We start from the raw sequence: 27,197 nt of genomic DNA, 5'->3' as shown, positions 1-27,197 counted from the left end.
GAGAAAATGGCTGCATTTTCATCTGTTGTCAAAGCAAGAACATCCGATATTAGCAGCATTAACAGCAGCAGTGAAATAAATAGAAGTCAAAGTCAAATGAAAGATAGGGGAATAGAATACAAATTGGTGGGGGGGGAAAATAGATCTTTCTCTTCTGAAGACAGAAAGCTTCCCATGAAAGCTTTGGGCGCTTTTGGAGGAAAAAATATTTCTATTGGTTCAGTACACAGTAACTGTAGAGTACTGTTCAAACTGCATTCACTTTGAGGTACGTATAGTGAGAGAAAAACAATGTGTATTTCTTCCAGAATTGCAAGAATAGATTGGAAATGAAAAGGATGGTCCTTGGAAAACCACTACCGGCATGTAGAACAGTAGAGAAGTATAGACACCTCTGAATATGACAGGGAAAGACTCTCAACTGAAACAGCGAAGAGACCATCTATGTTACTACAAAATACTGAGCTAGATGAATTAATACCTGCTTCATTTTTATTCTTTCCATCTCAACAGAGCATCGGAAAGAAATTATGTCAAGAGGGTCTGGAGACTGGTCCCATCTATCAGTCAGCAGAGAATGGGACCAAATCTGGGGTGGCAGGTGAAGCCAGCAAGTTTGAAAATGGCCCAGATTAGACTGTCAAGAAAAAAAATGCAGAAAAGTTTCCCCAGTGTATTGGGAGGAAGGGGAGAGAGACTTGGGCAGCTGCTCAAAAAAGTAGCCAAGTGCTTCTTTCTAAGCCATCGTCCCTCTCATTCACATGACAAAAAGCAAAATATAGGAAGCCCACCTTGTTCTTTCCAATGTATTCAAATATGCACCAATGTAACATAGATCCACTATTCCTCCTTCACTATTTTAGATGCCTGCTATGATAACCAATGGTAAAGAGGTTGGAAGGAATTACAGAAACCATGCTCTCCCTGTCCTGTTCTCTGTAAATATTTTAATAACACTTTTTGCTCATCATAAATTAGGCAGAAAACCAATTATCCAATAAAATAATAAAAAACATATTTTGAAAGGCAAAACTTTTCTGAAGTGCCCTGATCCAAAGCAATGTTAAATTGATGCTATAAAATCCTGTACTATATGTAACAACATGGCTGCACAGATGTTTCTTCAAGAGAAAAGTAAAATATTTTTTCTCTTTTTAAAAAAAATGATTAAAAAAAAGGATTTACCTTAACTGGAATTTTAGCAGGATGGTTTTCTAAAATTAATCTTTTCAAATGAAGAATCCAAAGGCGCTTGTCTTGCTGTGATTTTGCCTATTTCAAAAGGATAAGACAATTTTAAAAAAATATAGCTCTTGAAATACCAGAAGGAAAAAAATGAGTAAAAATTATCAGAATGTGGAGAAAAATCTGACTTCAGGTAGAAAAGCTGGCTCTTTTTCCAAAAATGATAAGAATTTTCTTGTTTATCAAAACTAAAGCACAGTGTACAAACTGCAATATCACACAGAGATCTAGCTATTTTAGGCACAATGCTAGCGTGAAATACATCCATATTTTTCTACCTTTGATGAAAATGGATTCAACTAGGTGGCAGGATTGGGTCTAATTAGTAAATTGAATGAGAGATGAGAGATCGCCAAACAATCTCTAGATTGCAAAGTAGATAGGGAAATTTAAAATATGCAAAAGAAGGCAATGATAAATGACAATAATCTTTCCATATTATTGTAGACTAGAGAAACTTTATTTTTACCTTGATCTTTATCCTAAAACCTGAGCTTAATACAGGTAGTCCTCGATTTATGACCATGATGTATGTTACTGAGAGAGAAATTTGTTGAGTGTTGCCCCATTTTATGACTTTTATTGCCACATTTGTTAAGTGAATCACTTCAGTGTTAAGTTAGTTAACATAACTGACTCTGGTTCCCTCACTGATTTTGCTTGTCAGAAGATTCCAAAAGGTGATCACACATGTTGCGACTGTCATAAATACGAGTCAGTTTTCAAGCATCCAAATGTAAACCATATGACCAGGAGGATGCTGCAATAACCGTAAGTGTGAAAATGGTACTATGTCACTTTTTTCAGTGCCATTGTAACTTCAAACGGTCACTAAACAAACTTTGTAAGTTGTAAGTTGAGGATTGCCTGTACATTAAAGTAGCATTACTGGGCTATATTTCTCCCCAAAAGAAAGGGAAAAGAAAGAAGGTCTAGATCAGGGGTAGGCAACCTTGGCTCTTTTATGCTGGCTCAGGAATTCTGGGAGTTGAAGTCCACGAGTCATAAAATAGCCATGGTTGCCTACCCCTGATCTAGATAATAAGGAATATGAACTACCGGCAGGTATAAAGATAAAACTAAGTCTATGAATTTAATTATAGCGCTGTTTCATGGGATATGTAATTATGAGAGATTCAGATTTAATATTATATTTAATTAATATTTAATTATTTATTAATATATTCCCACTATAGTGATCTTAAATACCTGAACGGTATGCTGCATCTTGGGATTTTTATAATGGAAGACGCTGAAGCTAAGAGGTTCTTTCGGTATGACTTCTACCAGCATAAGATTGCCACACTATAACAAAAGCAAAAATCATCAATTCCAATAGATAACAGAAGGAAAATCTGATAAGACTCTTTTTTTAAAAAAACGTTAATTGTATTTTGGAATGTTTAGAAGGGTATCAAGCTGGCTGAGTGGGAAAAAAGAAGTGAGGGAAATGTAAAAAACAAACCATTAAAAAAGCAAAGAAAGCTGATAAGCAGAGCAACTGTGGAGGGTTTTGATAACAGCTACTTATTTACAGTTATCCTGAGAAAGGTTTAGAAGCAGAAGAAGCAATAAAGGAAAACCAAAGAATTAAAAGGATGAGGTGAGAAACAGGAAAGGGGGAAAGGAAGCAGCAAATGATTTTGAAAAGCTGAAGGACTGACTAAACAATAGATCCCATTCTTTATCAAACTCTATCCTTATACATAGGCCAGAATGATTTTTTTTTTAAAAAAAGGTCAATTATTTGTATTTATTGTCGCGTTTAAATTGTTTCTATGTTTACACTACAGGGAAATTTTATTTTTCCGTCTCTGCTGAAAACTTACAGAATATCAGGAAAAAAAAGAACCCAGAAGCTCTATTAAAAAAACAATAAGGGTTAGAGAAATATCCCATTTCCGCTCCCTTGTAGGATACACACTCATTACTCCCTTAATCTTCCCCCAAAGCGCAACCTGCCATACCAAGATATGAGCTTTGTAAGTAAAGGTCTCCTCTCTCTTCTTTGTAATAAGCAGTAGCTTATCAAAGAGAAACAATGTGCGTTCATTTTTGGCTCTCTGGATACGGAAGGTTCCCTCTAGCACCAGCTCTCCATAGCTTGCAAGGTCTGGGCCTTTCCAGTTCGTAAGTAGGCTTTGTATTTCCTGAAAAAGAGGGGAGGATGCAGCATGTTAACAACAGACTATGCTAGAATATCTGAGTTATGGAAAGCAAGTGTTACAACACCACCCGTGTTTCCTTCCACGAGTATGGAAAAAACACCCATTTCATTTACAAAAGACGGCTAACAATCCCATAATATATTACACCAGACGATTTTTGATTACATAAAAGACAATTGTATTTATTTCCAAATGTCATAATATTGATAAAAGTTGCAGTTGCAGCCAACTGAACCCCAGTTCTGAGGTAGAGCAAGGTGAAGCCAAATGCTACTAAAAATAAAAAATATTGTTTTTTGATGCTTTCCTCAACATTTCAGAAAAATGGAAAGATGATGTAACACTTTGATAATAGTAGAAATAATTGCTACTATAATAATGAAACAAATCAAAATTGCACAGCTGAATTTTCCCACCAAATGGGAAAAGAAGAAGGGCCAAGAAGGGCCAAAGAAACTAAGGCTTGCTTATCCCCATAAACTAATTCACTTCTTCCTATACAAGGAACCAATCCCAGCTTTAAAAGACTGTCGCAGTGGCTTGGCTTTGGTGATCCACATTAAAAAGCCTCACTCATATTACAGTGATGCAGATTTGAGATTGAGTTTTTGCCGAAAGCCAGGCATAGTCATATGAGCTGAACAACATTTATGCTTGAGATACAGCAAAAGAGCAAAATGCATTTGAAGGAAGTTTCAAACAGTAAGACAATTATTTTCTAGTCTAAAGCATTACAGTTGGCTCTGATTTAAGCCTTGTTCAGCAATAGTTCAATGGTAGTTAAGATCAGTTCTCAAAATTCTGGCTGGCAGAGCTCTCCCACAATGATCATAATTTTGATCTTCCCTGTGGGCTTCTCACAAGCAAAGTCAATGGGGAAGCTGGCAGAAAATCAGAAGTTGCACTTATGTGAAGTCCTCTTTTAACAACCTGCACAGTCCTTGCTGGACTGCTGGAACTGCTACCACTAAGTGGCACAATCACATTTTTCCTTTAGTGACAAAGGATTGCTTAGTGACAAAAATTCTGGTCCTAATTACTGTCATTAACTGAGGATTATCTGCACTTATCAAGAGCCTCAAAGTAGTGCAGAAAACAGGAATAATTAAACTTTGGGCTCTGTTCAAGAGATATTTTCTACAATCTATTGTTTGAAGCAAACATTTATATACAACTCTCATTCAGGCTTTGAAGAAGCTTATATGAATAAATCAAATATCATGTTAAATATTGCTTTGGAATTGGTTCAGCAAGTGGGCATTTCGATGTTCGAAATACTGAAAACAACAATCTTTTCAATATGTCAAACATTTGTCCAAAGCATGTGAGTAAAATCCAAACAAAAGACAGAACATAGTTGATGAAGGATGCATTTTGATTCACCTGTAATCTAATAGCATGTTCATGCTTCCTCTTCATATCATTGATATGCCATGCCACTCTCTGCATTGTATCTATGGCATCTAACACAACATCATAACCTTCAGTCTCCTTGTCAAGATGATTTTCTATCTCCTGTTAAGAAGCAATTGAAGAGAGTATTGTTTATAACAGTCAAACATCTGGAAACAAGATCTGACTGATAAGTACAATTACAGTAATAATCTGCTTCTTAAATAATGCTGGCTGCAGCCCATCTCTGTGGACTTTCAAATTCAGATACCTCAAAAAGTCATAGTACCCTAAAGCAGGCATGTCAAACTTGCGACATCGCGCGACGTCTCACAACTTTTTCCCCATTGCCAGCAATGGGGTAGGTGCGATTTCGGCATGACACATCCGGTCTGCAGGCTGGCAGTTTGACATGCCTGCCCTAAAGATTTCAACTCTAACAGTGCAGACTATACAAGAGAGATTTTTCAGCTCCACTTCCTCACTAGAAATCATTTGAGGTGTATAACCCTTTTCTCTCAAGTCTTTCTTCCTCTCCATGCTTCTCTTGATTTCATATTCTTTAAGTGGGATTGTATGGCTTTATATTGAAGGTATAAATAGAAAAGTAGAGCTACTGAAATGAAGGCATTCTTAACAGGTAAAGGAGAAATCAATAATATTGTAGCATATGAAAGATAGGAATGGTTGTTTTATATCCCTTTGTAATCCTAAACAATTATGTTGAAATATTTTTGGCCAAGCTAGATTATATAGGAAATGTGAAAGTGAATTTCATATTGAGTGTGTCTGTGTTCAGTATAAGGGCCACAATATATTGGGAGCTGATAATTAATCCTTTCTTCCAACTTTCTGGTCCTAATGCCTATTTTCCACCAAAGTCAAAACAGAATCTTGAGTGCACAGGAATCAAGTAACAAACTACTGCTATTTTGTCGCATGTAAATTTAATCACTTATCATTGACCCTGTTTAGAATGAACACTGGGACCTACAGAAGGAAATAACAGCCATGCAACTACTGCAAATACTTAATTACAGTTGCTAGATAAGAAAGTAGCTTAGTTGGCTGGGAAAGTGTTATAATTATCTGTTGGCTAGGCTCAAAAAGTATTTAAATGCAATAATGCTTCCTTTGATATCAGTGATCTTAGCGAGACACAGCAAGCATGCCAGCTTATGTAAAGTATGTGCAACCTGTGAGTTGCCAAGCTGAACACAGATCAATAGACTACTGTATATTATGTGAGAAATATACTTGTTATGCAATCCCTGATGGGATGTATCAAGGAGGAGGTTTATTTTGCTTTCAGTTAACTGCCCTTCACAGATAATAGATTGTGTTTTAATTCGTAAATCCTTTAATAAGGTACAGACATGCCTTAGAGTAGCTGTGCACATATTTCAGGTCAAGGGCACCAATTAGCACTTGAATGGTTGAGCCAAGGTATGCTGCAGAAAAAGGGTGGAACGTAAACAAAATATCATTTGTTTTTAATTAATTAAAAGCAGTTTTATATCCTTAGTCCTTATTACTTAATTTATTTCAATCTCTTTGAGTTAAAAGTAAAAGTCTGGAGACAGCATTATGAGGAAATGCATATGGCCTTGGGGCCACAGTTATCACTTCATCACTCAGTTGCATTACACTGACAACTGCCTGGATGGTAATTATGGACATTTGGAATGAATCAGTTTTCTTGCCTTTAAATCCTGGCTATGAAACTTTAGTTGGATAATTACTTTGAGAATTAGGAATGTCAGATATTGGAAACATATACATCCCCTCCAAATTTACATGTCCGGGCTTTAAATTATAATTAATTTCTTAATAGGAAGCATATGATAAAAGAATTAAAAGTAGGCCCAGATTTTTGAAAAATGTTCAAATGGTAAATGTTTAAATGGTAAACTAAAGGAATAAATCAACATATATGCCAAAAACATTATTCTTCGAATTCATACTCACATGCTTTAAGGCAAAGAAAAAAATAATTTTAGCCTATATGTTACCATTTACAATAATTTTTCAACCAGAATCCCCCAAGCTACTAAAAAGAAACAGGATGGAATACTATGTAAAATAATGGCAATGTACTCACAATATTTGTTTACTCTTTTATTTCAGGAGTTCTCAGATGTTGTGTGGAACTCTTTGTACAAAGCTTTAGGAGACTGTAAACATACCAGTCACTCAGCATGAGCTGAGGTTACAAACACTGTGAGCAAATGACGCAGACCACACTGGGACTTTCAGAACACTCAGGAAACGGGGTAAAAATGGGAGTGAGTAGTACAAATTCAGCATGTTATAGATCAGGTTTTTTTCCTATGAAACAAAACTTACCAATTTAGAGACAGTTCTTTTAAAGATTTATAGATTCAGTAGAGTATAGACAAAGGTTCATTGACAAAACGTTTCACTTACATGCAAAAGCAAATGATATTTCAGTATTCTTTGAACAGGCTTTAAAAGATAGGATCCCAAAGGAAGAGAATGTTGTAAAGCTTCTTGTCTTTCTCTGAAAAACTTGGCTAGGGATTTGTTCCTCATGCATTCGGTGAGTACAGCCACTGATCTGTAAAGAATACAAACACAGCTTTCAGAACATTGTTAACCTATTAATTATGCAGAAAACCACCACTTCAATGGACATGTTTGCTTGTATCCAGTCTGACAGTTAAGCAATTTACAAGCTAGATGGATTTGGGACTGTCTACATATATGAACAGGGGTTTTTCTCCCCTAAAATTGTTTTCTGTTTAGAATGGATTTTGAAGAAAAAAGTTATTAGAATTTTTTATTAGAAGAACTATTAGATTCCGCCATATCGTTTATGTATCACCTCAGAGAAAATCACCACCCCATTCCAATGCTTCTCTCGTTTGGGAAAAATAGGGGCAGAAACCTTTTTAAAAAAAGCCTGTAGAAGCAAGTCAACCAATAAAAGAATCTCACTTTTTTTTCTCCTTTCTATTTCCTCACACAAACACTGTACAGAAGCTTAATTCATACTTGTTGAAGGAGAAGGAAATTAGGAAGACATTTTAAAGGTGGAAACTCCCACACTATTATAAGATAGTGACCTAAGAAGCCACCATAGTTGAACCAAATGATATCTAACATAAATGCTATTTTCAAAATTTCTCCTACCTGCCACAATACATTTGCTTTTAAACTTTTTTTTATTCCCCATTCTCATCATTCAACATTTATTTATTTGTTTACTTACTTACCCGCTCATTAAATTTATATAGCTAACCACTTCATATACATGACTCTGGGTGGCTCATAAACTTAACATAACAAAAATATATATATGTAAACGAACATAACACAACAAAACCCATTAGAGCAGCCAAAACCAAGCATTAACTAGAGAGCATTAACTAGAATGCAGGAGAGTGCCAAACAACAGCTTATGAACAATTTTGTCAAAACTTAGGAAATAACCCCACAATTATTTCATTATTACTACATATATAAATGTATACCAAGCTTGCTTACCTTCTTGTACTTAAAATAATGGTTAGCATATTTATATGTTCAAACATCATTATGAAAAGGAGCATCCATCTTCTCTACATTTCCCTCCCCCCCCCAATACTTTTCATAAATTTTACAAGATTAATTCTGATTAAATGATTATTTCAAATTTTAGCAACGTAAAAAGGTAATATCCATTTGGCTTTTACAGGAATTTGAATTCCAAGGAAGTCTTTTCTAAGGATTCTGCAGCAACTATAGAGGGGAAGGCATAAAAGCACAGATCAATGCTATATGCCCAGACCTCTGCACCTGTTTGCCTTCAGTTCCAAAGTGCTCTACAACCCAACAGATATTACTTTTTGAAAATATACAACGGGAAACACAGAGTGAGATAGAGACAGATACACACACACACATGCACGTGCACGTGCACACACACACAAACATAAAAAAATGCTCCTACCTTGGATAATTGGTACAATACTGTGTATATATGTGGAAATCTTCACTCTGTACATAAACAAATGGAAAAGCTTATTTAGAACCTGGAAAAATATATTTGCCAGAAGGTCCAGAGAAAAATAAAGTAACATGACTAACTAGATTTAACTTGAACTAGCCAGAAATCAATTAGAAACCAGCACAGCAGGCACTACATTGATCTACTATAATGATATTGGCCACTCCCAGAGATTTAACTATGTTTTGAAAGCCAGTCCAATCCATTCTGTCTCAAAATGAGTGACTGAAGGCTTTCACCCAACCATTTATACCCAAGAGTTTAAAAAGGCAGATGAGACATGACTTTCAGCTAAAAATAAATATCCCACTAATCTATCAAATTTTTTGTTTAAACAGTGAAGTATCTCTGGCCTCCATGTGGATCATATACTTTATAATACAGTATGTTTTATAAAGCATGTGTTTTACATCTTTGCTATTTGAAAAAAACCCTTGGGAAAGAAAAACCACATACAATTTTATCTAACTTTTAGGTAACAATTAAATTACATTGGCTAAAATTTGATGTAACAATTTTATGTACCGCAGATAGAAGATTAAAAGGATTATTTCCATTCAGATTCTCTTAAATTAATTCTTGAAATATCTCAGGTTAATTAACACTAGCACATCTAAATATCTTCTTTATGTGCCCCATAGCCATTGTGCATTTTGTTCATGATGACAACTGAGACAGAAATTGCATTCATGGTTGCAACTGGAAAAGATGCTATCACCAATGCCAGAGGCTGATGGCTTTACCCATGTTGTGTGTTGCTGCAGATGTGTTTTAATGGCCTAAACTACTTTAAATTGTGTAAAATTGATTGGGGAACAGCGGCCAAACAGAAGGATAAACATTCATGGAACATTTCTCAATGCGCAACAATATCTGAATATGTATAGCACACCTATCTTTTTTTTCAATAATGTTTCACAATTAATAAAACATTCCATTCAGCTTAAAAAGCTGTATTAATCAGTGACCATCCCACCCAATAATTTTAAAAATTTCCACTTAGCGACTGCTGATATTTTATCTTTGGGTTTAAATTTTAAATTCATGTAGCTGCCCTCACTGGCATGAGACATAATGAACTTACATCACAGCCTATTAAACATGTGTGCTTTGAACTAACAACTACTGTAGAAATCTACTGCCTGCAATGAAGTAGTAATCATTTTTACCACAATTTGCAACAGAGACATTACACTCTATTTAATTAGCTGTAGAATCATTCCAGTTACTGCATATATCATTGGGGATTCTTCAGCATCATCCAAATGAAGTCTGTACATAAGTAAGCATTTATGAGGAAAAGGCAGAAAATATCAAATTCATTATTATATAACCATTGTGAACAGTCATAAACACTGGCCGTGAATGCTCTTTAAAAAAATTATTTAAAAGAATGTTACATCCTCTTTTGTTTTTCATCATATTTTTTAAAAAAATTCTCATAGTTTAACCAAATTGGAAAGGGATTTAAAAAAAAAATAAGAAATGATCTCAGCTAGCCTGATATACGTCAATAAAAATGCATCGATAATAGCGGGCATTCAATATTATATAGCCACATTTCTACTCCTATAACCCATCTCTTGCAAACCATATCTGCTAATTACATCCTTGAATTTGCACCAGAAGGATCAGATTTGGGAATCATACAAAAGGAGGGAAGATGAGTCTGTTCCCCTGATTTTTAAATGCTATTTTTTTTTTTTAGGATTTTATCAGTTCTTTTGTAAAATATTTAGCCTGCAAACTGCTTGATTTCAATTGCTGCAATGATTCCATTACTAATCCTTGGCATTTCTGTATGAGCCATTGTTAAAAATTAAAAAATGGAAAGTGACTCTGCCCAGAAGTATCCATAAACAAGAACTTTTGGCCTTCCTGCCCAACATTTGATGACCTCTGGCATTGGCTGTGTGAGGCCTTTGTTCAGTCTGCTGTCAGTATTCCTCTTCCATATTATCATCAATATTCAATATAACATAATATCCAATGGTGCCAGGATCTGCACCACTGTCAAGGATGGTTGTATTAGAATAAAGCATTTATTGCAAACAGCCAGTGCTAATAGGAGGTAGCAGCAAAGTGTTGGGGAAACAAATCAGTAGACCATATGGCCAGGCTTCTGGCATCTGTACCAGTGTTACAATTCAGTTATCAAGTCAATTGGAGTTCACAAGACTCACAAAATGAGAGAGAAAATCAACTTCTTGTTTGACTCAGACAAAGTAAAATATTTTTGTGCTGTCCTTTTTTTACCACATCTTCACTGTGTAACTGTATTAATGCAAGCCAAACAGCCTAACAATAGTGTTCTGTTCTACACAACTTAACCTAATGAGCTGTACTTTGACTACCATCACCATTGCAATGTAGTGCTACTACTATATTGACAGCTCTTGCCTTGCGAACTATAAAAGGAAGGAGACAATAAGTCAGGGCAAAAGAATACTGAGTTCAGATTGCTAAACAAAGTTGTCAACATTGGAATTAAAAGATATTTATGGTTTCATTAAACCCTGCACTTCTAGTTTTTTTTTTTTTTCATATATTCCTGAATACAGTACCTAAAAGGGCTTCTTTGATGTTCAGGGTGAACTGAGTAATATGGACAGTGGCCAACAGACAGCCATAAATCTTCAGCCCTAAACTCATGCAAGCCTTAACAAAATGCAGCACTTAAAACAAGAGAGCTATTTACTACAAATCTACACAATTTCTTTTTGGATATAAATATGTCTGGCCATATGAAACTACTGTGTGAAGTTCAACAGGATGAATAAAATCTCCCTTTGTCAAGGGAAGAAAAAGAATGACTAGCCAAACTGCCTATACTTGCCTGCTTTCAACTTTCCCGTCTGACCAGCTAAAAGGACAAAGCTGCCCTCTAATTTCTAAAGATAAACATGTCAAAGACTGTGAACCAATATTAAGTAAAAGTCAAAGATTTCCCATCACACAATCTAGACTGCTGCTTCTATAATGCACAGGGCCATTGACTTAAATGCCTAAGGCACCCTTACCAGACTAGGAGAGAAAGAAGAAAGGAAAAACCAATTGTAGAATAAGAGATAGAGATGGAGAGGGAGAGGGAGGGGGGTGGGAGGGGGAGGGGAGAAGCCAAAGTCAACACGAACTGTATTCAAACTACTAGAAAACCAGTACAGTTTTTCTGAAATGCAATACAGGTAGTGCTCAACTTATAACCATTTGTTTAGTGACCATTTGAGGTTACGACGGCATTGAAAGAAGTGATTCAGGGCTGTTTTTCACACAATTGTTGCAGCATCACCATGGTCATGTAATCAAAATTTGGGCACTTGGCAACTGGCATGTATTTATGATAGTTGTGCTGTCCCAAAGTCATGTGATCACTATTTATAAACTTCCCAGCTGGCTTTTAACAAGCAAAGTCAATGGGGAAAGCCAGATTCAATTAACAACTGCAGCAATTTGCTTAACAATGGCAGCAAAAAAGAATATAAATACAGCACAGCTCATTTAACAACTGTCTTGCTTAGCAACTGAAATTTTGGGCTCAATTGTGGTCGTATGTCAAGGACTATCTGTACCACATTTTGTATTTGACACTTGTAGCAGAAATCCATCCCTGCAATTCTTCAATATTTAGTAACATTCATTTTCATATTTGCAAAATACTAGGGAGAGATCTAGTAAGATAAGGAAAAGGAACAGCAAACTTGGGGTGAATAGGAATTACTCTTGACTTCAACCTGTTTGATGTCCTCCCCATTTCATTTTTAATCTATAATGCTTATGTATATAGTAATATTAATCCAGAATAACTTTTTAAGAATAAAAAATGCAGTTGCCAAACAAAATTGGTCAGCAAACTTTACAGAGTATTGCTGACTGAGTTGAGGTTAAATAAATATAGCAATCTATCTTATATTTCTACAAAGGAACAAAAATAACCAGTGAGAAAAAATATTTAAAATATTCATTTAAAAGAAAGAAAAAAGAAAATAACGTTTTAGCAAAAAGAGATGAATCAGTTATTTGCACATATATTTTTAAATAGTTTAAATCAAATTATTCAAAAAAAGAAATGCATTCTATCTAAACTCCCATCCCTTCTAATAGATGTGTGATTCATGTAAGACTATGGCCAAAGCTAAATTAAATAATGGCCTAAGTTTGCAATATTTTCATATTGCTTCATTAATTCAGGAATGTTTAGTGAAAAGGTAACATAAGCTAAGTCCATAGAGTAATTTGTAAAAGAGATTTGAATCCCACGACTTATTTGTTATAAGCATTTGAGCACTGATGGAATGATCTTCTATTTATATATTCTGAGAATGCAAAATACTGAAGATCTTACTAATATCAAAAGATTATATCACTTACCTTAGAAACAAAACATTCTGCTATAGCTACAGGATCATTTTCACAGTTTTCCAAATCTTGCAGAAGTTCACTAGTTCACAAAAAAAAGGGCAACACTGCATTTATTATCATCATATGCCAATATATACAGCCTACAGTTAAAAGTGGCACTGCATTTAAAACTCTATTAAAATAAAGTAGCACCGTTCATTCTGCTTCCTACTATAATGCTAAGAAGTATTTAAGGATTTCTTATACGTTTTTCTTTTTATAATTCCATTAATGATGTGAATAAATGTCTTATTTGGCTTGCTTGCATCACTGTTTCTCTACTTCAGCTGCCATGTTTTATACTGGCTCCGTTTTATAACGGCTGTTAAGAACCATCCTAGAGATATAGCACATATAAGGGAAAGCGAAATGATACACACCTTCATTCAGCACATACAAAACTGTTTTATAATAAATAGACTGCATATGTATCTCTTTGCCTACTAGCTCTGCACGGTTTTCAAGCAGATTCACATGAGTTAAACCCCTGTTTGTTTGAACACAATTTGTTAGGTTGCATTTGAATAAACAAGCAATGCTAAGGAAAACCAAACCAAAGACATTATGGATTCACTCAATATACAGTATTCCCTACTCAAGGATGTACAGAAGCCCTTCAAACCAGGCAAAACACAATTATACCAATTTACCAACTGGGTTTCTTTTAAACATTTGCAATCTTGGATTTTGCTACAATGAATGTATTTCATCTCACAAGCACCAGAACAGATTTTGTTGTCTATACTACAAATATGTTAGAATTGTTCTTTCCTTTAAAAATACAATACTTCTGTTTTAACTTAGGAAAGTGAAGAATTAAACTGAAATTATAAACTTGCAGACAGTTTTGAGGCTCTGAAGATAGTTAGGATGCTACAGCCTCATGGACAGTTTCAGTATCATCACTTTACCTGTGAGTAAACTATCAATTATAATTTGATCTGATGTACGTTGGAAGATTGGAGATAATGTGGCTCACTATTCCTTTAGCACAGGGGTCTTCAACCTTGGCCCATTTATGATTTGTGGACTTCAACTCCCAGAATTCATCAGCCAGGCATACTGGCTGAGGAATTCTGGGAATTGAAGTCCATAAGTTATAAAAGGGCCAAGTTTGAAGACGCCTGCTTCTTCCAAGCTCGGCTACTCATGCTATGAATCAGTTAACCTTTGTTACCAGCATCTGGATTGCTGTTTTGCATTTGTACAAAATATGTATGTATGTTTATATGAGGGTATCAAAGTAATCTCAGCTGGCAACTGGAAATAAGAGAACAATGGGAAAACACTTTTTAATTTACTGTCCTCCTCCCAATTATTTTCCAACATATGAAGTTATCCATAAGAAATGTGATTCTGAGAAGCTGATACTTGACTGTTATGCTACACTGACTATGAAATGTATATGAATGACAGGTAGGAAATGGACAATATATTTCTCTTGCATGTTGCTACACAACTGTTTTCATGATATAGCAGGATTGAGGTAAAGATTGCTTGACAGAATTCCACAATCACACATTTTCAGATACAACTGCTTCATGATAGAGTAATATTTGTTGTTCATGTGGGCTTTGTTGTGATTTGGGTTTTGGGCAAAGATTTGCAAACTCTGGGAAAAATGAATATGTTAAAACCTAGCAAAAATTGGGCAACAAAATTGGGTCTTTACAAAATTCAGCATGAAAAAAAAATATAGTAACTCTCACTAGGTATGTCTGGCATGGTTTATTAGATATGGATTAGAACATTATTAAGAACTATCTTCATAATGAAGATAAAGAACTTTGTTCTGGTTACATCTGCTGGTTGATTGCTGATTTGGCATAATTCCAAAGAGCTTTATAGTATACCAGGGTGGGTGGGGCCTTGTTGAAAATGAGAATGAATTACACAGAAGATTGACCAACAAGCCAATTGCAAGTAACTTCAAAAATAATTCTTACACTACTTATACTATTCTTTTCCTATGCAAAGAAAGTTTTTATTATTGATATCTTGTTTGGAGTTGCATAATAGATTCACTAGGGTTCTCATTACTTCTACCTTTAATTGTGACATGCTCAGTTTAATCCCCATGCTTGGTGACTAGTGGTCTCCAATGTCTTTACATTCACCCAATTATGATACAGTTGCATAGTATGATGTAACTATGATGTAACTAACTCTGAAGTAGTATTGCTAATATTAGTTCTTATGACACATCAAGATTTATGACCCAAGTTAGCCACATTCACTGTGGCAGAATAAATAAAAATAATAATAATCTTCCATTTTCTAGGCAGATGTTAGCTACACAAATAAAATGAAAAATAGCTAACATTTCAGTTTTGATTTCAAAAAAGCTACTCCTTCCAAAAGTGGAAATAGGAAATGAGGCAGTATCTAAAATGGGTCCCACAGATCCCCCAGTTTTCCATTGAAAAGCACAATTGGCCAAAGCTAAGATTTATTATTATTATGACAAGTGGTTCAAGAAATAATTCAAGTGATAGACAAATACTTAATTTTAAATTAAATATTTTGGAGCTAAATTTAATAAGCCTTTACAAATGGGAGGGTGATGAAAAGCAGACACAATGCAACTATTACAGTTGCCTAATATGCTTTAAAAGGTGAAGTTTAATTCTTTATATAAAATATGTTGAGATAGTGTTGAAAATGGTTTCCCCTGAGGTGACAGACAGATTAAAATATGATAAAGTTATAGACAGTTTTAATATTCTGGCAATAGATAAAAAGGGCCTTTAGCAGCAAATTAAAATACGTCCAGGAAAAACATGTAGGACTCCCCATCTCCCACCATTTCTGCCCATTCCCCCTGCTCTCACAGAATGTCCAGGCAACAGGTCCATTCCCTGAATTTGATGAGATCTAGGAAGCATAAATTTTCTGTGGCAATGCCTGCTCTTAGAAATAATTTCTGCCTGCCTGCCTGCTCACTGTTGTCCTTTATAAGTTCAGATGACTTTGACTCTCTTAGCTATTTAAAAACTAAAATCTAGTTTTTAGATCCACAAAAGTAAAAATAAGGGCACCCTTTGGTAAGTTTATATAATATGAATTACAGAACTGATGAAGTAGGATCTGACCATCTAGCTTGTCCATGCCCAACTTTTCTTCCCTCCCAGTTTTCAAGAATTTCAACATGTGCGATTTTAATATGACAGAATGAATCATTTAAATAGATGGAAAGGATCCATGTAAACTGGATTTAATTCATTTTAATTTGAGCTCAATTTAAATTAAATGTTTGCCTTGTTACAGCCACTTAGTAGGTCCTTCTCCCATCTTCATTCTGGAATAGTCTCTCAACATACAACCAAAACCTTAATATAGTCTTCAATCACTCCAGGAAGTTTTGTATCTTTGCTTTAGTTCCTTCAAAACCAAATCAGCTGAAAAATTATTATCAAAGATATGCAAAGGCAGAATATGTTCTGCAATTCAGTCCAGATGTGACAAGGACACATATCATTGATGCCAGGTCTACGTTTTCTTCACAGGGAAGTAGCTGATTTACTAAAATAGATACAAACTCTCTGTCTGCAATTTATGCTTCTCTAGACAAGCAAATCCCCAAACTTAAGTTAAAAAGGATCTTTGCAGCTTCAATGAAAGCAAAATATTTTATAAAAATGAAGAGAAGGGGCGTTGTCTTACCTGAACGCCTTTTCTCAGCAGGATGATGTAGAGTCCAATGGATGGGTTCTATGACAGCCTTCCTGCCCGGCAGACTGGGTAAAAACTTTGGCCACACCCCTTCCTTTGGGCGTGACCCCAGTTTTGACTTAGGCGAGAAACTTTGTTGGAATTAATATTGCAGCTCTTTATTATCTACCTGCCTAGACCTAACCCCTGGGTGGGCTTGGACTCTACATCATCCTGCTGAGAAAAGGCGTTCAGGTAAGACAACGCCCCTTCTCCAGCAGGATGGCTGTAGAGTCCAATGGATGGGACATACCAAAGCCCTCATGTGCCCCTGGAAGGGAAAGTCTAGGCTACCGAATTCTGAGCAGATACGACTTGCTGTAGCACTCTTCTACCAAAGGCAGCATCTGATGCGGCCAGGGAGTCTAAACGGTAATGCCGGATGAAGACAGACGGTGAAGACCAAGTTGCTGCCTTGCAAATTTCTTCTACTGGCGCTTGTGTTAGCCACGCCGCCGATGTGGCTGCGCTCCGTGTTGAGTGGGCAGTCACATGTGCGGGTACTGGCAGTTCCTGCGAGACGTAGGCTTGGGCTATGCAGGCTCTGATCCACCTACCTATGGTGGAAGAAGACACCTTCTTTCCCATAGATGATGGTTGAAAGGAAACAAATAATGCTTCTGTCTTGCGGAAGGCCAGCATGCGTTTCACGTAGAAACACAGCGCTCTACGCACGTCCAGCTTGTGCCATCTATGCTCTAGTCTATGTTTGGGTTTTGGGCAGAAATCAGGAAGAATCAGTTCCTGAGATCTGTGAAAGATGCTGTTTACCTTTGGAATGAAGGCCGGGTCTGGCCTAAGCACGACCCTGTCCTTGAAAAAGGTACACAGATCCTTCCTTACTGATAGTGCCGCTAGTTCTGAAATTCTCCTTGCTGAAGTAATTGCCACGAGGAAGGCAACCTTCAGCGATAGGTGATGAAGGGAACATGATTCAAGAGGCTCAAAGGGTGCTGATGTCAATGCTAGAAGGACTTTAGGCAAGTTCCAAGACGGGTACCTGTGTATGACCGGGGGCTTTGTGTTGGTCGCCCCCTTTAAAAAGGCGCTAATCGCTGGATGTTGCGCTAGGGATGTTAAGTTATTGCAGGAAAGAACAGTTGAGAGAGCCGATATCTGTCTGCGAATGGTGTTGACTGATAGGCCCTTATTGAGACCCTCCAGGAGATAATCTAGAATATTGGGGATAGATACTGCAGCTGGATCTAGGTGCAGGGAGACGCACCACCTACAAAAGTTTTTCCACGTGGCATCGTAAATCCTGTTTGTGGACGCTCGCCGTGAAGCTTGTATGATCGATATCACCCCTGCCGAGTAGGATTGCTTGGCTAAACTTTGCCGCTCAAATGCCAAGTGGCTAGTTTTAGCCACTGGGGGTCTGGGTGTACAAACTTGCCCTGGCTGAGAGTTACTCTGTCCGGGGGAATCCTCCATGGGGGTGATATCGAAAGGTCCACGAGGTCGGCAAACCACGGGCGCCGTGGCCAATGCGGGGCAATGCAGACTATCTCTGCGCCCTCCAGGATCAGCTTGCGTATGGTCGCCGGTATCAAGGGCAACGGTGGAAAGGCATACAGGAGATGCGCCGGCCACCGACACCTGAGGGCATCCGTTCCCTCCGCCCCCGGAGAAGGGAATCTGGAGAAGAACCTGGGAAGTTGTGTGTTCTTGTGAGTGGCGAATAGGTCCAGATGCGGTTGTCCGAATCTCCAGGAGATCTCCTCGAACAGAGCCGGATCCAGGCGCCATTCCGACTGATCCACCTTGGCTCTGCTCAGGGAGTCTGCCTGGGTATTTGTCTCCCCCGAGATGTGTTCTGCTCTGATTGAACTCATATTGGTTTCTGCCCACCGAGCCAGAGCTAATGCCTCCTTCATTAGTTCCGCTGATCGCGTTCCCCCCTCCTTGTTTACGTGAGCCTTGGCTGCTACGTTGTCTGTTAACACGAGGACGTGCCTCCTTGTTACTAGGTGTGAGAAATGGCGTAGAGCCAGGTGAATGGCCCGGAGCTCTAGCCAGTTGATACTGTGTGAAAGGTCCTTCTTGTCCCACTGGCCCTGTGCGATCTGGGTTCCCAGGTGGGCTCCCCATCCAAACAGGCTCGCGTCTGTTGTGAGCGTGACCCTGTTCGGCTCCTTGAATATACTCCCCTTGAGTATCTTGGGGGACGTCCACCATTTCAGTGATCTCCTCGCCTGTACTGGTACCAAGACCTTCCTGTTGGAGGTGCTGAGATTCCTCCTCTGGTAGGGTAGGAGGAACCACTGCAACTCCCTCGAGTGGAGCCTTGCCCATGGTGTGATGCCCATGCAAGATATCATCTTTCCCAGGAGTTTCGAGAGCTGTATCAAGGGCACTCTCCTGATTCTCTGAATTTGGTGAATTAGCTTGGATATGCTGATTTGTCGTTCCTGGGAAAGGTATACCCTGCACTGTGACGAGTCTATCACTGCGCCTAGGTGCTGCAGTCTCCTTGAGGGAGTAAGATGACTCTTGGCTAAATTGACCGAGAATCCATGCCCCTGCAGGGTTCGGATTGTGGTGTTGAGATCTGCCTTTGCTTGTTCCTGAGATCTGGACTGAATCAAGATGTCGTCCAGATAAAACTGTACGCGAACCGGCATCAGTCTGAGATGGGCCGCTATTACCGCTAGGATCTTGGTAAATACCCTTGGCGCTGAGGATAGTCCGAAGGGTAGGGCCCTGTATTGGTAATGCCGGCCCGTGTAGGTAAATCTGAGGAATTTCCGGTAACTGGGATGAATGGGGATGTGTAGGTATGCCTCTGTTAGGTCTACTGAGGATAGCAGATCGTCTTCCCTGACGCTGGCTAGGATGGATTTCAAGGAGTACATCTTGAACCTCCTGTGTTTTATGTGATGATTCAGGCCCTTCAGGTCCAATATTGCTCTCCATCCTCCTGATGGCTTCGGGATAACGAAGAGGATGGAATAAAATCCTCTTCCTTCCTCTCCCTTTGGGACCCTCTCTATGGCTTGGATTGACAGGAGGTGAGCTATGGCCAAAGTTAACAACCTTGCCTTGTGTACCTTTCTGGAGATGGGACATCTGATGAACCGGCTTGGTGGGGGAGAACAAAAGTCTAAGGTCAGACCATGTCTGATCGTCTCCAGGACCCAGGAGTCGGTAGTGGTCGCTCCCAGACCTCGATGAAATTCCCTAACCGACCCCCTATGGGAGTGTCCTGTTTGGCGTCACTTGGTGCGCTTAAAGGACCTGCCTCCCGATCCCCTATATGGTCGTCTGGACTGGAACTGGCCTCTGGCTCCTGTGCTTTGGCGATCCTGGGGTCGATCCTGTCTCGGGTAGAAGGATCGCGAGCCTCTGGGCCAGTCCCAGGATTGCCCTGACCAAAAGGGCTGCCTCCATTCCCAGGGGCTTCCTGGGCGGGAGCCCTGTCTCCGGAAGTCTTGACTGATTCTCCTATCAAACTTCTTTGATGGGTGTACTAATATCTTCCTCTTGTCCCTGCCTTCACTGACATGTGGGTCCAGTATGGACCCAAATAGGGATGCCCCGCTGTATTTGGACGTCGAGAGACGCCACTTGGACCTCAGGTCTGTCTTCCAATTTTTGAGCCACAGTAGTCTACGCGAGGCCACTGTGGCAGCAATGGATCTTGCCGCGTACTTTGTTGCGTACAGCGAAGCATCAGCTGTAAACTGAGAGGCCGCGAGGAGCTTGGCCAATGTCTGGTGTACTCTGACCTGATCTGGAGGCACTGTGCTTTGCAGTTCCCTCAGCCACATAATACAGGCCCTCGCGAAGAATGATGATGCTTTGGCTGCCCAGGCTGCAGCCATGTGGGAACGGCGAAGGGAGTGTTCAAATTTCTTTTCTTCGGGTTTCAAGACCTCCGCCATGTCTCCTGGAATCGCGGAGGTAGAAAATAATGAGATCAAGGGGTTATCTACCGTGGGAACCTCTAACATGTTCGAGAAGGAGGGAGAGAGATTGAAAAGCTTTCTTTCCACGCTATTGGGTGCCGGTGGGCTTGCAAGTGAGGACCATTGTTCCTCTATCATGGTCATGAAGACCTCCGGACATGGAATGTACTTATCCTGTGGGACCTTTTTGGCAAATAAAGGATTGGCCTCCTTGCTTGTAGAGGGTATCTCCTCCTGTACTGATGTCAGGCTGACCGTGGAGACTGCCTTTATCAGGAGTGATTTTAGGAGCGCTGGGTTAAAGAGGCCAGAGTTCATCGCCTGCTCAGGTGCAGTCTCCTCATCCTCCGAAAGGGGCATGTCTGACATATCAAGGTCTAATGAGTCACCTTCCCCTAATTGAAAGGAAGTCTCAGAAATGTTGGTAGGGGGCGGCCTAGTTCGTCCCTTATGGGGTGTGTGGAAGGCCACTTGCCCCTTAGAAGCCATGAACTGGGAAAAGGCATCCTGCATGAATGCCTGAAATCGTGCCGACCATATGTTCTCCTGCGCTTTGTCGTTGGGGTGACACGCTGGAGTATGGTCGGGTGAAGAAGCTGGTGAGGAAGGATTGGAGGAATCTAACTGCTCAGTTTCCCCAGGAGGAGACCAAGTTTTGAGCACCTCCTGGGCCGTAGGCTCTGAGGTGGGTGTCACCACTGGGACAGGGGAAACCATACTTGTCCCATTGGCATTGGTTCTCTGTGCCCTGCTAATTTGTCTTTCTAAAGCCAAATGTCTCCTCAAAGTCTCTCGCTCAGCCGTTTTAGATTGTCCCTTCTGAGTAAGGTGCTTTGTTTTAGACTTCTTCTTCCCCCCCCACCTCTGTTTCAGAGGATCTGCGTTTTTGTTGCTGCTGTGCGGGGGACAATTGAGGGATCTGTGTGACTGAATACGAGACATTGTCTGCCATTGTGCCAGACACCCCGAGTAGGCAATGCCTGTAGTGGGGGGATAAAATACGCAGATCAGATGCAGATGCTTGGGGCTGATGCCCTCTTCTGCCTATACAAACAATGGCCGGACAGACAGGATTCTATGGACAGGAGATCCTGCAAGGCAGTGACTAAAGGTCACTATAAGAACAGTTAGAGAAATTATTCCTCCTCACGTCCTCACCTAAGTCCAGACTCAATGCAGTCAATATCTCTCTCCCCCAATCTGTGGCTGCGGCAACAGACCACGATCAGAACTGATGGTAGTAGTCTTTCTTTTCCCTCTTCCTTTCTCTTGCCCCAATGTGTTAAGATAACCTCGTTCAGGCAATTGCATAAGGAATCCCTTCTTTATCTGCAAGGGAAAAAAGGGCCCTGGATGGTAGACCCACCCACAAGGGAAACAGCGGGTTGATCTGCTCGTTCAAAATGGCGAATGGGAGGAAGCCACGCCTCCCAATAGCAGCCAGAGGAGCCACGAAGTTCAAACAATGGCAGATCTTTACATTCCGCAACAAGGTGATTCCCGGTTCAGGAAATTCCTTTTGGCCTTAAAGGGGCTGCGCCTCTCCGCTGAGGAGAAAGAACGGCGCTAGAGCTCTGCTCTGTTCAGGGGTGCTTTTCGCGCCGCTCAGCTGATCGATGCCGAGCAGCGCCGCGGTTTGCTTCCCGCGCCGCTCAGCTGTTTAGCGCCGAGCGGCACCTCGGCTCCGTCGGCCGAGCGGAGTCGGCAACTCAGCTGTTTGGCGGGCCGGCGAGCAGCGAACAATCCGGTCTGAACGGTCCCCGTGCCAAACAGCTGCTTGGCAGGCCGGATATCGGCGAGCGATCCGGCCCCGGTCCAAGCCTCCCCGGCTATCCGCCCTGAAGCCCCTCTCACCACTCCGACGATCCTGGCTGCCAGAAATCCCTGCTTACGAATCGAAAGGAAGAGGAGGTTTTTTCTCTCTTTTTCTGGGGTGAAATTTCTTTTGTATTCTAAGAGCTGCTTCTCGCACTTCTACCAGGCTTCGAGACTGAGTCAAAACTGGGGTCACGCCCAAAGGAAGGGGTGTGGCCAAAGTTTTTACCCAGTCTGCCGGGCAGGAAGGCTGTCATAGAACCCATCCATTGGACTCTACAGCCATCCTGCTGGAGAACCTCTCTGAAACAAGCCCATCTTGTAGCATAAATAAATATCAGGCATAGAAGAAATTGTACTTGCAAAATATCCAAGTCTTTCCCAGTATTAAGCACAAATCCTCTAGCAGCATTGCCTTTGATGATTTTGTGGCAAGACCACATTCAGAAAAGCAGCAGATATATTCCTAAACATTCACTGGTATGTGGCTCTGTTTATTCCAATTTCTGGCCATGCACAGGCCAGTCTCAAAATTAAACTAACAGCATTTTCAATCACTAACAATTTGAAGGAATGTCACAGGGAAACATGATACAACTCTGAAAATATCTTTTATTATCCTTTTTTTAAAACCTTCACTCTGAAGATTATAATACTGTTATCTGTTTCATGTACAGCCCTCTCCAATTTTCTTCATTCATTTTGTTCAACCTTCATCCTTTATTCTTCCAGGAGGAAGAAAAAAACTCAGGAAGAGCGGTGTCATTTCTACATATGCTTTCTCTTTAATATTTACTTACCTATTGAAATGATAGATATCTTTTATGTTTCCAAACAAAGCCGATCGCTCCTCTGTACCCAAAGACAGCTTGGATTGGTCAGTGATACAATCAAGGTAATCCTATGAAATAAATGAAAAGGGTGCCTTAATGTTGTCTGCTCTTTTCTTCCTCAGAAAATGAAACTACCTTTAAACTGTGTAAAATGAGTCTCTACCAGATCAATTTCACTCTATATTACTGTAATCCCTTCAGTGAGTCCATCCCAAACAGGCCTTCTATTATGGAAGATAACAATACTTTATCTGTTCACCAATACGAAAGAAATACTTTCAAAGACTGAACATACTGTGCTGCTTAGACTATACCGTGTATGTTTTTCAAGCTTCAAATGTATTCAGATTTCACCCCTAGTGACAGCTTAACCATCCACATTAATTACCCAATAAAATCAATGACATCTTCCTATAGTAAGCCTCCCCCCACTGCCTTTAGTATTATTAACATACCTGGGCTTCATACAACTTATGGGGGGGGGAATGTAATTATTTCAGAGCTATTGAAATAAATGTTTTTAACATTTCAAAAATTCATCATAAATGTCATCATTGTCAGCTTGTAAAGAACAGAACGTTTAGCCGTTTATATAACTCTCTAGTTACACATAATTTATAATGTGGCATACTAGAATTTTTTTTGCATGAACATATGCAGAATCTATGAACATAAAGACTACATTTGGGGACAGATGAATAAGAACTATAAATGAATCAAGAAAGCAGAACTCTATTTCAGTATGTTTTGTTTTTATAATAATTTACATACTTCTTTGATTAAAAGTAAAATTTCCTTAAAATTAAGTTCACCTCCTGGGGATTTCATGAACTAATTCTTTTTTTTTTTTTTTTTTTGCAAAAGCATGGAAGTGATTTGCCATTGTCTTTTTTTTAGCAAGTCTAACCTTCAGCCTTAATATTACCATCCAATTTCTAATCAGGTCCAACTTGATAACAGACCAGACTACGAATCATAGAGAGCAACTAAATTCCCGCAGCAAAATTCTTACTCTCTAAATGTGACATTTAGACTTTATTCTCTAAATGTCTTTAGAGTATTCAATAAGGCAGGACTTTTGGAATGGGCTTCTCAGATTCTGGGAAAGAAAATAGCAGTTTGCAAAATATTATAAGCCCAGAACATCTGTACAGTTATTCATTACCAAGAAGATGGATAGCTACTTTCCTAGCATATTAAAAGGTGGCTAGGAAGATCAAGAAATCCTTTCCTAATCCAGTTAAAAATAATTGTGTTCTAAAGTAAACGTATCCAGTTGCCAAGATTTTGTATCCTTTCAATAAATTTGGTTAAAGAAGACTCAAGTGAAAATCTTGCTTTTCTGATTGCGGGTATCTGCTAAGGTAACAATAGCACTTATGGATAATTGTCTTTTGCATATACCGCTTCATAGTGCTTTACAGCACTCACTAAGTGATTTACAGAGTTGGCATATCAGCCCCAACAATCTGGATCCTCATTTTACAACCTTGGAAAGGTGGAAGGCTGAGTCAACCTTGAGCCGGTCAAGACTAAATTTTTCGCAGTGGGCAGAGTTTGCCTGCAATACTGCTTTCTAACTACTGTGCCACCACGGCATTAGCATTAATCTTAACAAGTGGATTTCTGTTATAACTGTTCTTTCATGGTCTCTGTTTCTTGCCTATTCAGTCTGAGTACCCATCTTCAATATTTCTATTTGTGTTCTACTCTACCAGCAGTTTCACACAGCAAGCTTCATGAACATGTCTATGCAGTTTTCCCACCAACAGTATGGGAGTGCTTTGTTGCTCTCTTTCCAAACCAAGATATTAACAGCCATGTGTTGCCACCTGTTGAAACAACAAAACATCTCATACATGGAAGCAAGCTACAATAGTGCAACTTTTAGCTCAATAACCTGGACATAAGAATTCTTATCCAATTATTGCTAGATAACTGCCTTTTGCATAAATCAATTCCCCCTGAAAAATAACTGTTTTGCCTGTTTTCCTCATTAAATTATAATTTTACTGCCATTTAAGAAAAAAGGTGAACATATATATCTACATGTTGGATGGTAGTAACAATTAAGAGCTATGAGATCTAAATGCTCCAGTGTACCCTTTCTACTCCTTTACTTTTCATTCCAATTCCATTATCTTATGACAGTGATGGCAAACCTTTTAGAGACTGAGTGCCCAAACTGCAATCCAAAACCCACTTAGGCATCGTCAGGTGCCGGGTGGGCATGGCCCATTGGGTGGGTGTGGCCCATTGGGTGGGCATGGCTGTGGTGGTAATGGCAGACTGGGTGGGACTAAAAAGTTCAATCAGTCAATTCCAACTTTGCGAGATCTTTTTTTTCCCTGTGAGAAGTTGAAATTGACTGATTGATTGAACCTTGTTTTTGCACACGGCGGCAGAGGCCTCAGGCGAAAAGGTTTTATAAAACCTAGCTGAAGGCCTGAGACTGGGGTGATGGTACGCGTGCCCACAGAGAGGGCTCTGAGTGCCGCCTCTGGCACCCATGCCATAGGTTCACCACCACTGTCTTATGACCTCATTCTTAAGATCTCTTAAAATATGTTATTGTATTAAGTCATTGTACAATAACCCCAGGGTTTCCTGAAACTTCCAAGTGACCTTTTGTTTTTATTCACAAGCTGCCTTGTAGGAAGCTTCATGAGGGAGAAATTATTGCTTACAAGTACAAAAATACCCAGAACCTGAGTCAGTGAGTGGAAAAAATAAACTAATACAATGGTAGATCTTTCCAAAATTGAATTTTAATACAAATTTGGTTCTACTAGGCATGAAATAATCTTGCTCTAAAAAACCAAAATATGGAGCTACAACTATTGCTAAGCATGATAAAAGACTTTTAAAATAGTACTTTATAAAGGAATTCATAATTCTCTTTTCCCACATTAGTTCCAATTCAAAGCCAGTTTGCAATTATGCTTACATGAAACTGAAACTAATCATTTTTACTATTTTACCAACAAGTTTTTTCTTAATTGAATGTTGTGGGTTCTGCTTTTGTTTTGGGGGCCTTTTATGTTTTTCACGTTATTCATATAAGAGTTGAATAACTGCTTCCTAAGGAAAAAATGTAAAACTGTGTGATAGCCAAGACTTTTTACTATAAAAAATGAAGTATCAGAAAACATGGATTGCTCTATTCTTTATGTAAAACAAAGAAACAAAAACCGTATTGTACTATATAGAAACTGGACTGCAGATAATGATCACTCAAGTATGACAATAAGAAATCCATCAAAATGTAAATTGGATTTTGGCATGGCTAACCTAATTTTTGTAATAGGATCTGGAAACAAAGGCACTGAACTATTTTACTTGAATTCTGTCTGTTTGCAAATCATGGTACAAAACTTGCCAATAAAATAAGGTCAACCTAACACTACTAGACCTTTCCTCAGATTACTATCAAAATTTACAATGCAGAATTAAATATTGTTCAGTTTCTGGGAAAGAGGCCTACGTAGTGAGGATGCTGCTACTTCTCCTTCTAAAACATTGTTAACATATTTATTTCCCAGCCAGTCATTTATTTTGAATAGTATATAGCTATAACATGCACTGAAATGCCAAATGTAAAGTTGAAAGTTTGGAAATGTTGCAGATGAGATATTATATATCTATGCATTAAGTGCCAAAATAATCATATTAACTCTGAATGCCCTCTTTAGTTATTAAAGGCAAGAACAAGTGCTAA

The 27,197-nt window shown here is 39.0% G+C and overlaps 1 protein-coding gene across 7 annotated transcripts in view; it reads right to left on the bottom strand.

The window, feature by feature from the left end:
* PLEKHG1 (pleckstrin homology and RhoGEF domain containing G1) overlaps positions 1–27,197 on the bottom strand; it is a 120,281-nt gene that overhangs the window by 18,027 nt on the left and 75,057 nt on the right. For all 7 annotated transcript variants that reach the window (XM_039346902.1, XM_039346909.1, XM_039346907.1 and 4 more), the window contains 8 exons: positions 23,447–23,547; positions 13,183–13,252; positions 8,758–8,804; positions 7,233–7,383; positions 4,797–4,928; positions 3,213–3,395; positions 2,455–2,550; positions 1,186–1,272 (listed from right to left, as the gene is read on the bottom strand). In XM_039346902.1, coding sequence (XP_039202836.1) covers positions 1,186–1,272; positions 2,455–2,550; positions 3,213–3,395; positions 4,797–4,928; positions 7,233–7,383; positions 8,758–8,804; positions 13,183–13,252; positions 23,447–23,547 — 867 coding nt within the window. The remainder of the gene's footprint in view (positions 1–1,185; positions 1,273–2,454; positions 2,551–3,212; positions 3,396–4,796; positions 4,929–7,232; positions 7,384–8,757; positions 8,805–13,182; positions 13,253–23,446; positions 23,548–27,197) is intronic.

Source organism: Crotalus tigris, unplaced genomic scaffold (genome assembly GCF_016545835.1).
Source record: "Crotalus tigris isolate CLP2741 ecotype Arizona unplaced genomic scaffold, ASM1654583v1 scf7180000018030.5226217, whole genome shotgun sequence".
NCBI classification, from domain to species: domain Eukaryota; kingdom Metazoa; phylum Chordata; class Lepidosauria; order Squamata; family Viperidae; genus Crotalus; species Crotalus tigris.
The sequence above is the reverse complement of the archived record's forward strand: the minus strand, read 5'-3'. Positions and strand labels throughout refer to the sequence as shown.